The sequence below is a fragment of the Botryllus schlosseri genome, chromosome 5, assembly GCF_051294905.1.
Source record: "Botryllus schlosseri isolate E-star chromosome 5, Bs_hap1, whole genome shotgun sequence".
NCBI lineage: Eukaryota > Metazoa > Chordata > Ascidiacea > Stolidobranchia > Styelidae > Botryllus > Botryllus schlosseri.
The window spans coordinates 1960866-1973996 of record NC_137240.1 but is presented as its reverse complement, the minus strand read 5'-3'; the positions used below and the strand labels follow the sequence as shown (position 1 = coordinate 1973996).

Sequence of the window (13131 nt, the reverse complement as noted above, 5' to 3'; positions counted from 1 at the left end):
CATTGGCACAGTCGCCTGTTATGTCATATTTATTGAGCAAGCTAGCGATATATGATATCAGGAGATAAGGAAGTAGCGCTGTGTTACATGAGGCACGAGAAAGTCATTATCATTGCAGGCAGAGTTTACGCTGCGGGGCTTTTAGTCGCACGTTACCACATGAGAGCGTAACTTATATAATAATTATTGCCCACCTATGCAATGGTGTCATGTACCGGCGGTGAAAGACATCGTAGAAAATGGCGTTGGATTTGGGAGAAATTGCGTCTGATGCCGCCAAATCTACGGAAAAATATGTAATTCAATTCGCTGCGTGCTGACGATAGCTATCTTGTGTGCTTTCACTGAACTACGAGATGTCATCAATTTTTTTTTAATTTCCAAGAAAAATTCCCCCATCCGTGATTAGTAATTTTCTTTAAATATAGACACGAGAGTGGGGCAACTAGAAAATTTTGAGCTTTTTCAATTAGATTAGAATTATAACCACAAGATTTTCTTCTGATTAGATTACTATATTCGCAAAAACTGGGGAAATTGAACTAAATTCCTAATTAGAAGGAAATACAAAAATCATAGGAATAAGTTTACATCATTTTTTACTGAAATCGTCATAAGAACCGCTGGAATTAGTCTCTGTATCACAAAACATCAACATATTTTCGAAGATTGTACCTATTTCCGATGCCATCAGTGATTTTGCCGCGGTTGCGATCACCAATCTTGAAATTTTGAAAGTAGCCATCTTTGAGTAACTGCTACATACAACTATCTTTTTTAAAACTACTTACTTGATTACTTTTCACTCAATTCATGCTATACTTCAACCTGAAGTAATTTCGACATGTTTTTGAAATTACTACTATATATTATAAATACACAGCGATCCTTCTACTTCTACTCGAGTAGCAACGAAGACCATCGGCCACCTCCAATGAAATGGAGACAACACATAAGATGTTATTGACACACTTTAACGATATATTGATTCGCCAGCATCTCACACATCGAATATCGATATCACTATAAATTCCCGCGAAATGACAATCGACGTCGAGAGATGCGACTTACATACAACCTTCCGGCAATTTTCTTCAGTCATTAAAGTAAATATCTCGAGTTCAGTAATTCAATGACAGTACCGGTATTCAATCAATGTAGTTACTCTAAAAATACTCACCGGCATCACCAGCGGTTAATAGTATCTTTACAGGCCTGCCTAAAATATACATTCTAACTATAAACGAAACTATAGATACCGCAGATTGAAAAAAAAGCTCTGTTTGTCTCGAATTCTGGATAATTTTCTCACACATCGTTATATATATAAGCTTGACGGCTTCCGTTATGAAGCATACGAAATTTCAGTATACCGAACTCAGAGGGCGAAATCATGAAGTACTATGTACATGTCGGACTTGTAAACCTGGCACGCGATTTTATCATTGTAATGCTGTGCATGTCCTTAATACTGCAGAATTTCCCAGCTACAGCTTCGCCAGCTCGATATTGGAACCGACATGGAGTTGGAAGGTATGCCTTTTCCAAGCATCGTCGTTTGTACAATTGTACGTACATATACCGAAAACAGCTTGTGATAACAACCCTCACTACAAAACCTACCAGCACACAACTCTAACGGTACAAAACCTACGGGCTAATTACCAGATAAATTTTGAAACCTAGATCCTAGCTGAGCCGATTTTCACATCCTGGGGTGACTAGTCACATTAACTATAGATAACTAACCTACGGATAGATAGCCAACAGCCGTCGTCACGCTTGCTTGCTCGGAGGAAAATACTGCTCAGCAATCTGAACTCAACGTAATTGCCAATCCCATAGCTGACGACCCGAGCGCTCAAATTGAATAAAGTTGATCTTATTTGAACGCTACTATCGCACTGATTCCGAAAATATACATTCAAATCCGATCAGGGCAATGGAACCGCCTCGAAATACACCTCAAAGTCTGAAAATTGGCATTGTTCTGAACAATCGAGGACACGCAAGGGTCATTGTTATGGTCATTGTGGTGCGTCCATGCGATTGTCTGGAACAATGCTGATTTTCAGACTTTGAACGCTATTTCGGGCTGGTTCTTTTGCCTTGATGAAAGTTTAATGTATATTTTCGGAATCAGTGCGACAGTAGCTTTCTAATAAGATCAACTTTGTTAAATTTGAGCGCTCGGGTCGTCAGCTATGGGATTGGCAATTACGTTGAGTTCAGATTGCTGAGCAGTATTTTCCTCCGAGCAAGCAAGCGTGACGACGGCTGTTGGCTATCTATCCGTAGGTTAGTTATCAGATAACTAACCAGGGTTGCCAGATTGGCCCTTTCGGGGCCAAATTCGTGAAATTTGGCCCTTTTTAGAGGCTGTTGGCCCCAAAATAATAATTTGGCCCCTTGGCCCTTTATTTTCAATTTTTGGCCCTTTTTGTAAGCAGTTGAGACATACCGTCAAACTAAGTATTCAAATAAATCTATCTCGCAAATTGAGCTGACAATGTTTATGCCAATGATATATATATCATTGGTTTATGCCAATGTCAAAGATTCGAGTGGAAACACTGTGGAAGATTTGGATTTGTTTTTGTAGAATGTAGACTGTGTTGGAATTGTAAATACAGATTTGTGAACAGGTGGACGAAAAAGCATCGAACATAGATGGAAGCTATCTAGCAGAAAAAGTCTGAAGAAGAGCACCCTTATAGTACTTAATGATTGATAGAAATTTCAAAGAAAAAAATGCAACATAACCGTAGAGTTTTTTGGTGAAAAACCTAAAAATTAGGTATATATATTAAGTTGGATAAGTTTCAAATGTAAAGAAACTATTCTCTCAATGTTTAATGAAAATTCATAAAATTTAATCACTCTTATATTATAGCACAAAAAGTTTTATTTTACGATTTTATATTCAGTCGGAAAAGGCTTGAAACAATGAAGCAGTTATTGCAGTTGGATCCAGTGTAGTTACAGGTAGTGGATTTGGTGTCCTACAACAGTATCAACAATATAAAACTGGAATTCCAGGTGTCTATGGGTAATGTTGCAACGTTATTGACGTTATTGAACAATTTGGCCCTTTTTGGCCCCTTTTGGCCCCTTTTCCGGCGCTGTTTGGCCCTTTTTCGCAAAAGATGTCTGGCAACCCTGAGTTATCTATACATTAACGGTAATGTCAACTCTGTTTTGTTGTTTGTCTACTCAACCGTATCTCTAATGGCATTGACCAGTGATTCCCACCAATTTATTGAATATAGGACTTACTACATCATTGGTGGGATTTATTGGGTCTCAGTTCGACCATTAGAATAGCAACTTAACCGTCAAGCGTGTCCCCGGCAATGTAGATATAGTTGGAACCAACAACGATGTTGGTCAGGTGTAAGACGGAGGTGGAGATCGCAACATCGTGAAAAAATCATTCCTAACATCCACCCTTCTCTGCAGACACTCTGGATTACGATACAAATGTTACGGAAAGCTGAGAAGAGCGTGCGAAAGAACGTCACGAAAATGCTTCGCTCTGACGCTACAGAGCAGAAAAGCAATCGCAGATTTCATGAATGCGGCCGCCGACGAAATGCGTAAGTAACCCGGTGTCGTTGGTTAGATTAAACCGTTATAAACGAAGTGTTGTGATAGTGTGTTTGTTATCTGATATCTACGACCTAAGGCGTATATTTGCAGTTATCCTATATAGTTCTTAAAATGCGGCCGTGGCCGCCCTACCATGGAATGGTAAATCAACTTAGGCAATACCAGAACATCAAACATAGGAGAGCACCACAAAATTCAGTCTACTGAATGTTAAAATGGCTCTGTCATTCATAACACACCAATCATTACTTTGCATGAGAGCGAGAGAGAATACATTCAGATTGTTGCGCCATGTAGGCCTACCCAAGGCGAACATTGGCCTATCAATATTAATGTCATTGACGCCGTTAGTAAGTTTACCGGATTTTTGTTCAGGATGTCTGATAATTCAATCTCATTTTAGGTATATCGGCAATGTCTAGATCCATAAACGGACGCACAAACGTCAAGAGAGGTCTCTCGTCGTCGCTGCTCGAGAAATTAATCTCTACCGAGATGAAACAACTATGGCAAAGACCCCCATTTCACGAAGGATCTTCTTGCAAAAGATGTCAAGATTTATGTTGGGTGCAATAGATGATTTTGCTTCCCACAATTGGCACTGTCACGCGAGACGAGATCAGACGCCGTCTCTCCAATGAGATGTCGTTGGCGCGAATGAAGAGCGTCGGAAATTCACGAGAAATCGGGTTCTAGAAAGGCACACGGGACTCCATATAGATTGCCGTAACACTTCTATTTCATATACTGCTTGCACCGCAATAGACAAAGACGTCGGTTCTTCACGAGAGTAATGATCACCGCATCCTGTCTGATTCTGATCATTATGTTTTCTCCACGCGGTGGCACTGTGACATATGTAGGAAGGAATATAACAAATATCAGATGCAAATATCTAATGCAAGTTGAAGGTTGTCGTTTATTCCCGAGGAAGATATAATCCAATTGTTAGGATAAAACGATAATTTGAAATGTAACATCCTGACGTTATGCCGATTCCGAATATTTTACATTACAATGAAGTTTATTATGATATGAACCGAGATTTAAATAACATTACATTGTAAGTGATGTATATTTTTCCGATTAATACCTTGGAAATGCACGGGCGGTATTCCAGGGTTTGTCATATAGTCAGTTCGCGCCATTTGCGAAACTGGCAACATCAATGCTTCATATTGATTGTTTCCGACATACTGCGATTTGGTACGTCATAACGGGGATCGTGAACGAAACACGTATTTGCAGTCGCTAAACAGAAAAAGAAGGAACTGAAATCGTGGTGGCAACGCAGTGCTTTCAGCTTTAGTCAAATGCGAAAAAGTTTGTTATAGGAGCATTTTTTCTAATATTATTGTTAGACTGCCAGCACGGGTGATATGTTACATTTTCCTGTAACGGCAAATAGTGTTACAGACATTCAACTGAAATAGGGAAAACTTTGAAATAGTATTGGGGATGAGCAGATCATCAACCTTGTGTATTTTAGGTTAAAAGTTCCACTCTTCTTGTTCCCTTACGGCAGGTCTTTTCATGCTGATGAGGTACAATGATGGGTATAAGATAAGTTTTAGGTAGCCTGCTACCAATGACTCTCTTTACTACAGAGCAGAGGATTAGTCAATTATACGGGGCGAAACAGTATCAGGTTAACCATGAACGGCGTTGGGCATACGAAATGATTTAACATGTAGTTTCTCGAATCATTGTTTAGGTGACAACGACATAGCAACGTGTATAGGGCAGGGCTGAGTGCTTGGCGACTATAGGCACAACTCACTGCTCGAAAAGGCATCACTCTGGGATAGGTCCCATCAAGCGGCGCTGCTAAGCTTCCATATATATATAAACTATAATTATGGAGACTAATCTCGCAGCAATGGGACAGGTGACCAGTTGGACAGCCGTGCAGAGTATATATTCACTACCAAATGAGCATATCCATCCAGAGCAGACGGCGATACCATTAGGAAACCGATGTATTTATCATTTGATGAAGCACGGTGTTATTCAGAAGGTTCATGAGTGATAGGCAATTCCGACGTTAAATTTGCAAATTTTAACAATCTGTTTCTTATTGAACGATGTACAGAGATTTGAGTCCTAACATTCAGTTTATATAAAATAAAAATATACATGAAAACTGTTGAGCCGCAATTTGATGTCAGCGGGCTTAGACTATCCGCGTTTATCGCAGAACGAAAGCTCAATGATCCCAGTGGCCATCAGATCATCAAGTTACGGAGAGAACCTATCAAACACCAGGGACCAAGGTGAGATTTCATTATACGGGGGTCAGGGTGAGGTGAACACACAATATATGATATGATGATATGCGACTACTATACAGATGAGATGTGGTTCCGATGCACTGACAATTGTCCTCTGACGCCTATAAGCTCGTGTAACGAATTAAAAGAGTGGAACTATTGGATTATAATATAGAGAACTACGAGGTCGGGGCAGTGTGAATTATGTGAAAATTTCAAATAGGTACCTTTTGTGCGACCTCAAACATTATCATTCCAGTTCTACATTACATTAAGTTAAGGTGGTATTTTTAGACTTATTCTTTCATTGCACTGTGGGTTGATCACGACTTCACAGATATGCAAGCCATTTCTACTAACGTGGGTATAGATTTGTACTGTGTGTTCGTATTAGGGATGGTGCATGTGAACCTCTGAAAGGTTCAGGTTCGTGTGAGCGCGAACCTTTTTGAAAGGTTCTGTGTGAACGCGAACGCGAACCCCATGACGTGACATGACGTGTTATTGCTAATTCCAACCATACATTTCTGTGAAGTGATTGCCTACCCTACACGATACCTAGCGACGACTATAGGGCCACACAATGTCATAATGCTGAAGTACACATTGACGTGTTAAACGTCTCCAAATGTATCAACTGCTGGGGCAATCAAATGATATAATAATCCCATAAAATCAATATGTTCGGTCGCTTTGTCAACAATTTCGACGAGGACTTGCAAGGGAATATAAGGTTACGCCTTAACGGTCCAAGCCAGACTGGACAACGCATTTGGCGTCTATGTATTGCTACGTTGATATTGAGCAGAGTGTGAAACGGGTTTCTATACTTTTTACCGATATTTCTCCATTAACAAGTTATACACAAACGGAAAGCTTGATATTTCGAGCAATCTTCTGTAAAAAAGCAAGTAAAATTTTTGGAGATTGGCAAGGTGCATGTCCGCTGCGTGTTGATTTTTTTATGCTGCCAGCGCCATGCATATAGTGGTGCGAAGTTGAAATGCGACGAATTTCAACCAAAGATGTTATAATGACGTGAAAATGGTAATCTATGAAAAAGGTTCACAGTGCAGAACCTACCAAGGTTCGTTGGTGAACGTGAACCTCTAAATTTCCGAGGTTCACACACAGAACGCGAACGTGAACCTCACGTTCGCACCATCCCTAGTTCCTATGCTTTGTCATCGTAACCATATCTCCCACTATTTATCGGTCATGATCGACGATAGGAATCTTCTGGTTAATAACATATTACATGGCATATATTCGAGGGTTCTTGCTCTGGTCTGCATTGTTTCGAAGTCTTATACGGTCATTCAGACAGCTGGATCGCAATTGGCACACATTCAACTATAGCGTGACGTGATCGTGGGAAAATATCTATTAGGGTGTGGTGAAATAAAGTATACCAACAAATATGTGTCGCAGCTATTGGTCGATTTGCTAATTTGATTGGATCCCCGGTAATGATAAATTAAAACTTTAGCAGCGTATTGGGTATTGGGTCAAGGATTAAAACATGTTTATGCATTGAGGCTGCTGTCTCGGTTCATTCGGACATTTGAGTTATGTATTAAAACACGACTAAATTAGCGTGTTGCGGTGGTTATTATCGATTCATATTCATGGAAAATGTTTGAGTTAGCCTGCGTCGGATTTTGGGCAATAATATTCTATTTTAAAACATATTGTCGTTACAGATTCCGATCAAGTTTCCAAAGAAATAATAAAGAGCTGCGTGATCGTTTTGCCGATGGTCGCAGCTCTACTTTTGACACCGATGCTACTTTCATACTCAAGACGAAGGTAGATTTACAAATTTAAGAAATGCACTGCCGTATTGGTATTTATAAACACTTGTAGACGGTATTATATTTTCCTATGAGTACGCCTATTCTGTACCATAAATTCAGCGCTGTTATATATTTGATAAGATATGGTCGCCTGCATCAAGACAACATGTTCTGTATAACACCTACGCAGTGCTCCGAACGTGGTATATTGTCAAACTATATGCAAAAGTCAAACAAAATAAAATTTTCTGGCGCTTCATACCATGCGTTTTTTGTACTTTAACTCGACGTATAGTTTGGACATGTTTTCAAATCCCTCATCGAAGTACCACTTGTCACTCTTGTAGGTTCAAAACTTGGCAACTTATGGAGTTAGGGAAAGGTATAACTGGCTAACAATTATTTGGAATCGGCATAAATATATTTCCGAATATATGTATTTTGTATGATTTTCTCCTATAGATTGTCTTGCTATAAACATTCATTCGTTCATAAATTCGTCAACAATGTTGTTATTCGAGCAATCGTCGGAGCTGTTTGCCCTTCCCTATTGCTTCCGTTCTACTTTTGAGTCAACCCGAAACGATGTCGGTAGCGGATTGTGAACCAATTCACTGACTACTTCATTTTGACGTTTTTGCCACGCATTCACGCACAATTCGCGATAAAAACACGATTTCAGCTTCAGCCATCACTGACCAGGCAAACGCTACAAATATTTCAGGTTTTTTCGCCGCACCAGCAGGTCACCAATCAAAAGAATGACGCGTTGTTGTTGTTGGGGCCGAATGTATCATCAGAGTAATCGTGACGAACAACGCGTCATCATTGAAATTTCTGAGCAAACGGTCGACGCAGAAAGAAACGCGGGCGACGCATCGCCGACAGAGAAATGTCCGATGAAATCGAGTTTAAAAAAGTCGAAAATGTTTGTTGAAGCCGCCGGAATAACGTCCGATACAAACGAACCTCAAATGGACGAAATAGGACGGCCGGACGATGAGCCAACTCGCTGTTTTCGGGGAAATCCGCTGGTAAAACTTGGCGCGAAGGTGTTGGATCGGCGGCACGTCGACGAGGAACAATCTACCGCGCACAGTAGATTGACTGTATACGAAAATAACGCGTACGAAGACACGATACCGTCTCTGTTAGGTGGGTTTTCAGATTATTTTAGGGTTTATTATCGTTATATCATTTGCAGTAGGCAACCGCAGCATATCCCTGAATTGAAGTATGATCGATTAAAAAACTTATTTTAATTCCTCTTTTCGTTTTAGGGTTGCATTTAAAACAAATCAATCTAAAACAAACATGTTTAAACCATGGTCCTCATTTTAAACATATTTTTTATTCTTTTTTTGATTTTTTTGATTAGCCATGAGGTCACGAATCTTAATCATGGCGTCGCATTTGAATGACATTGGCAATTGAAAATATAGGGTAAATATGGCCCCTTGACCGGGACTACATCGGGTGCTAGTCGTTCGCAGGCTCATATTACATGTTTTACGAAAGTATTTGCACAATTATGGCATAATTGTTAAACTTTTGAAACAAAAAAAAATTGTTCTTTTTAAAACGGCTCTGCGTGATACCATATTTAACCCAAACTTCGGTTTCAATTTTATATGTTAGCTGCTATACCTAGAATTACTGTGTCCATTTTATATTATCGTCTATTAGCCTACTTTTCATTCAGTATGCATGACTCATCTTGACATTGTGTCTAGCTAGACCCATGTGGGTGTCTAATTTCAAAGACTAGCCTACGCCAAGTCGCTTCGACAACTTTCGGTGTTTTTGAAAGGAAATTATTAGCAATAAAGTTAACATAACTTTACAAACTAAGACAGCCGACTGTAATACTATTTCTCTTTCTTTCTCTCGCTCTCTTTCTCTCTCTCTCTCTCCCTCTCTCTCTTTCTGGCTATGTAGGCTACACACCAAAACGTATTTTTCCGCTGTACTTTATCCAAAACAACTTTTTTCAGATAAAATTTGAATCGGTTAATACTTTACAGTTGGTCACGTAAATCCTCTATGTCTTTATATACTTCAGATAGCAACTTGGACATGCACCCGTCAAGTCCATTAGACAGATACCTCGACATCGAGAGCTACAATCATTCAATCAACACAGAAGCGAATTACTGCAAATTACCACCTCCATCCAAGCCGCGATTGCCAGACTTGGCGCGTGACTGGAAAAGAGTGGGAACACGGTCGTCAGAAATTCGCATCAAAAGACAGATGTCAAATAAGGAAAGATGGCATCCGCTTTACCCGAAACGAAACGACCCAGAAACTGTTTCTATGCTAGGTTACGAGTTTGCGAACGATGTCATTCACGGACACGTTCCTCCTTCGCCACTCTTACCAGCGCCTTGCCTAGTTAGAAATCGTAATAACATAGCGGGAAACACTGAAGGAACACCAACCAGAGAGCGCACGATAAAGCGTGATCACCAGGGCATTAAACTATATGAAGTCACTCAAAATTCGCCAACTGCTGGCGCTGTTTCCACTAAAGTATCGACGGTATCCACAAGACGCTCTAAACGCAAAGTTCGGAAGTCTAGGCGAATTCGCAACCAAACTCGCGACAGATGGCAACGTCGCCTGGCCATATTCAACTGTGGATTAGAATCGAGAAACGCAGACTCGTACAATCGGTCGAATAACGACAAAATATCCGGATATATCGGAAACCGGGTGCATCGAAATACAATGGCAGACGACGGGTTGGACAGTGAGCTTTTGAGAAGACGATTGCAATTTTCTGAAACGACTCTTTTAGAGGAAATCTGGACGCATCTTAGACTGCTCGTGGAAAGGCCGAGTCAAGGTCAGCATCGATTGAAAATTGAATTTGTGCAATGCCTTCTGTAGTGCAATTTACCCTACCCACCCCCATAATTGCGAAAAATTAATGAAACTTTCTGAACCAGCGCTCCAAACTCAACTACAATCAATAAAAAAAATATCAATGTAGTTAGTAGGTATACGTCGTGTCATATATAGGCATCTGCCTCCTCGTGACTAAAGCGCAATGCGTCACTCAAATTAGCTGTATTCACGTCACTCAAATGACCTGCCATTACCATATGCCCCCCCCCCCCCCCGATTCTGATTATGTTTGCTACTTGAATTATTATTAATCATTTCTTTCCCATAGTTACAGAAAACCACACGGAATCTCACCCTGAAAGGGTCGATGGATCATCGTCAGCTCACACAGTCGTGCCATCTACTAATGAGAGGTTGAATTCGGAATACTTGTCCGAAACGAACTCAGTCGCAATCTCGTCATTTGGTGTTCAAATGTACCACGAAAATGAAGAATTGACAACAAGCTCTGGAACCGTTTACGAATAACGTTTGACGCGAAGAGCACTTTCCGTGATTTCCTGAACACACAACTTTCTCTGACTTTTTACTTTCAAATCGAGCGATCCGTCGTGAATTTGAGTCATTTCCAAAATACCAGTCAGGACTTATTGACGTGAGACATATATCTCAGCGCGAAATATACGATTTCAGTAATTACACTCAGTGTAGTGTAGCTGTCTGGTGGTTGATTTGTATAACTGTCAGAAGAGGATGACTATAATATCCCCAAGGTACTACTGGATCAAAAGAAATTGCAGATTTGACGTAGCCTTTATACCAGTGGTCGGGAACATATGGCTCGCGAGCCATATATGGCTCTTTTAGGTATAAGATATGGCTCTGCCAAATATTTATTTTTGAACCGAATTGATCAATATTGCACCAACTTGTTAGCAAAGTTTCATCACGGCCATAATAATTATTCTCTTGACAGTACAAGCGTGTCTTTGAGTGGTAATGGCAATGCCGTCCACACGTTCAGGGGCTCGCACCCCCTCTTTTCAAAATCCTCAAATGTAAGTTACTGTAGCGCCGGCTACTAATATCACTCGCAAATTTGATGTACCCGATTCGATACGTTGATTATTCAAAGAGAATAGCAGACATGGCAACGCCGTGACAACGCAGTTTTCAAATACACATTATCGTCCCGATCTTCGCGCGAAATGAACTGCCGTGGACGTTACATTCACAATTACAAACTCGAATTACAAACAGCATCATAGCCATCCACGTTCTTGATTGGTAAGTAGCTCCGTCGTAGCCTAATGGCGGTAAAATGTAGGCATGTGGCGCAACGTTATAAGTTACCGCCGAATACTTTGAGAATTGAGATGTCGATCAGTATTTAGATTTTCATATCGTTCGTTACATTTACATTCGACTATTATCAGTTATATTAAATTCTAAGCTATTTAGGATGAATTGTGTTAACAATGGTGAGGCTTGGCCCGTCTGTGCCTTACCTCTCGTTTCGCACTGCATTTTCGTACAATAAATATGAAAATTGTGTGATTTTAGAAGAAAAATATTCAAAATCTTGTCAGTCATGAACATCGATAGCAAATACCAATAGTAATTGAAGGTTTCACAATTTTCGTTCACTCATCTTGACGACAGGTGAAGTACTGTCTCACTTGCCTCCCCTGACCCGACGTCACTGAACCATCACAGCTTAGAGTGGGTATGAATATATATACTGCTGCAGTGACTATGTTTGGCTGCACCTACACATGTGATCATGGGTTCTCACAATTAAAAGTGCCATCGCGACGAACCTACGTTCGTAACTCAAGTTTCGCAGAATCAAATAAGGCAATCTGCATGATTAGTACGAGTTTTTAATGTGGCACACATTACGAATCCCATGTAGTGAGCTCGAATTAGTGCTACCATGACGTGACCAATATTTTCCATTGCGACGTAACAGTCGATTGGCATATATGGCTCTTTGGGAATTAAAGTGAAAAAATAGGGCCAATATGGATCTTCAGACAAAAAAGGTTCCCGACCCCTGCTATATACTGTAAGCAATGCATGCACAATGCACATTTGCACAATAACATAGCAACGGCTGAAAGTCACACAGAACGAGACAAAGTCTCCGGAAATAGTTTGTCACACCGCACTTTGCGCATGACTGTATTTGCCAACCGGAGATCCGGAGTCACTATGACTCCATCAAATGGCAATTAAAGTAGCATTACTGCATTATACTAATAAATCGAAAGAGCGTTATGAACAGCCGTCATCCATCAAACAGAGTCAGGTCTTTAGCAGCGAGTGGACGACAAAAAGTATCGCATCCTTGCCGCGCACTATCGAATATGACTATTATGGAACGGAAACTCTCGTTTTCACGCTATGATATCCAGCCTACATGCGAAACAGATTTTACGCAAAAGCAGGTATTGCTCTGTGTAGATTTTGAAGGTGTTTCATAGCGTGAGAGACGACGAGATTTCGTATCTATTATTCGGCTTATGGGTTCTAACTCTGTGCGAAGCTTCAAGGTTGTTACTCCACATTTGGGGAAATTATTTCGTTATCGAAGTCGAGTATAT

At 40.4% G+C, this 13131-nt stretch overlaps 1 protein-coding gene across 1 annotated transcript; it reads left to right on the top strand.

The window, feature by feature from the left end:
- Nucleotides 1–1327: 1327 nt before the first annotated feature.
- On the top strand, nucleotides 1328–11226 carry LOC145439592 (uncharacterized). Its single transcript, XM_080317096.1, has 7 exons — nucleotides 1328–1533; nucleotides 3460–3596; nucleotides 4013–5882; nucleotides 7583–7688; nucleotides 8400–8830; nucleotides 9738–10523; nucleotides 10854–11226. Exons 3-7 carry the CDS (start codon nucleotides 5771–5773, stop codon nucleotides 11051–11053), a joined length of 1635 nt encoding a protein of 544 aa, XP_080173222.1. The 5' UTR covers nucleotides 1328–1533; nucleotides 3460–3596; nucleotides 4013–5770; the 3' UTR covers nucleotides 11054–11226.
- The last annotated feature ends 1905 nt before the right edge of the window (nucleotides 11227–13131 follow it).

Excerpts from the sequence above, each read along its gene's own strand:
- LOC145439592 (XM_080317096.1), top strand. The coding sequence starts at position 5,771 with ATGTCAGCGGGCTTAGACTATCCGCGTTTATCGCAGAACGAAAGCTCA. Across the intron at positions 7,689-8,399 it reads CTTTCATACTCAAGACGAAG|GTTTTTTCGCCGCACCAGCA; the intron begins GTAGATTTACAA and ends CAAATATTTCAG. Across the intron at positions 8,831-9,737 it reads CACGATACCGTCTCTGTTAG|ATAGCAACTTGGACATGCAC; the intron begins GTGGGTTTTCAG and ends TATATACTTCAG.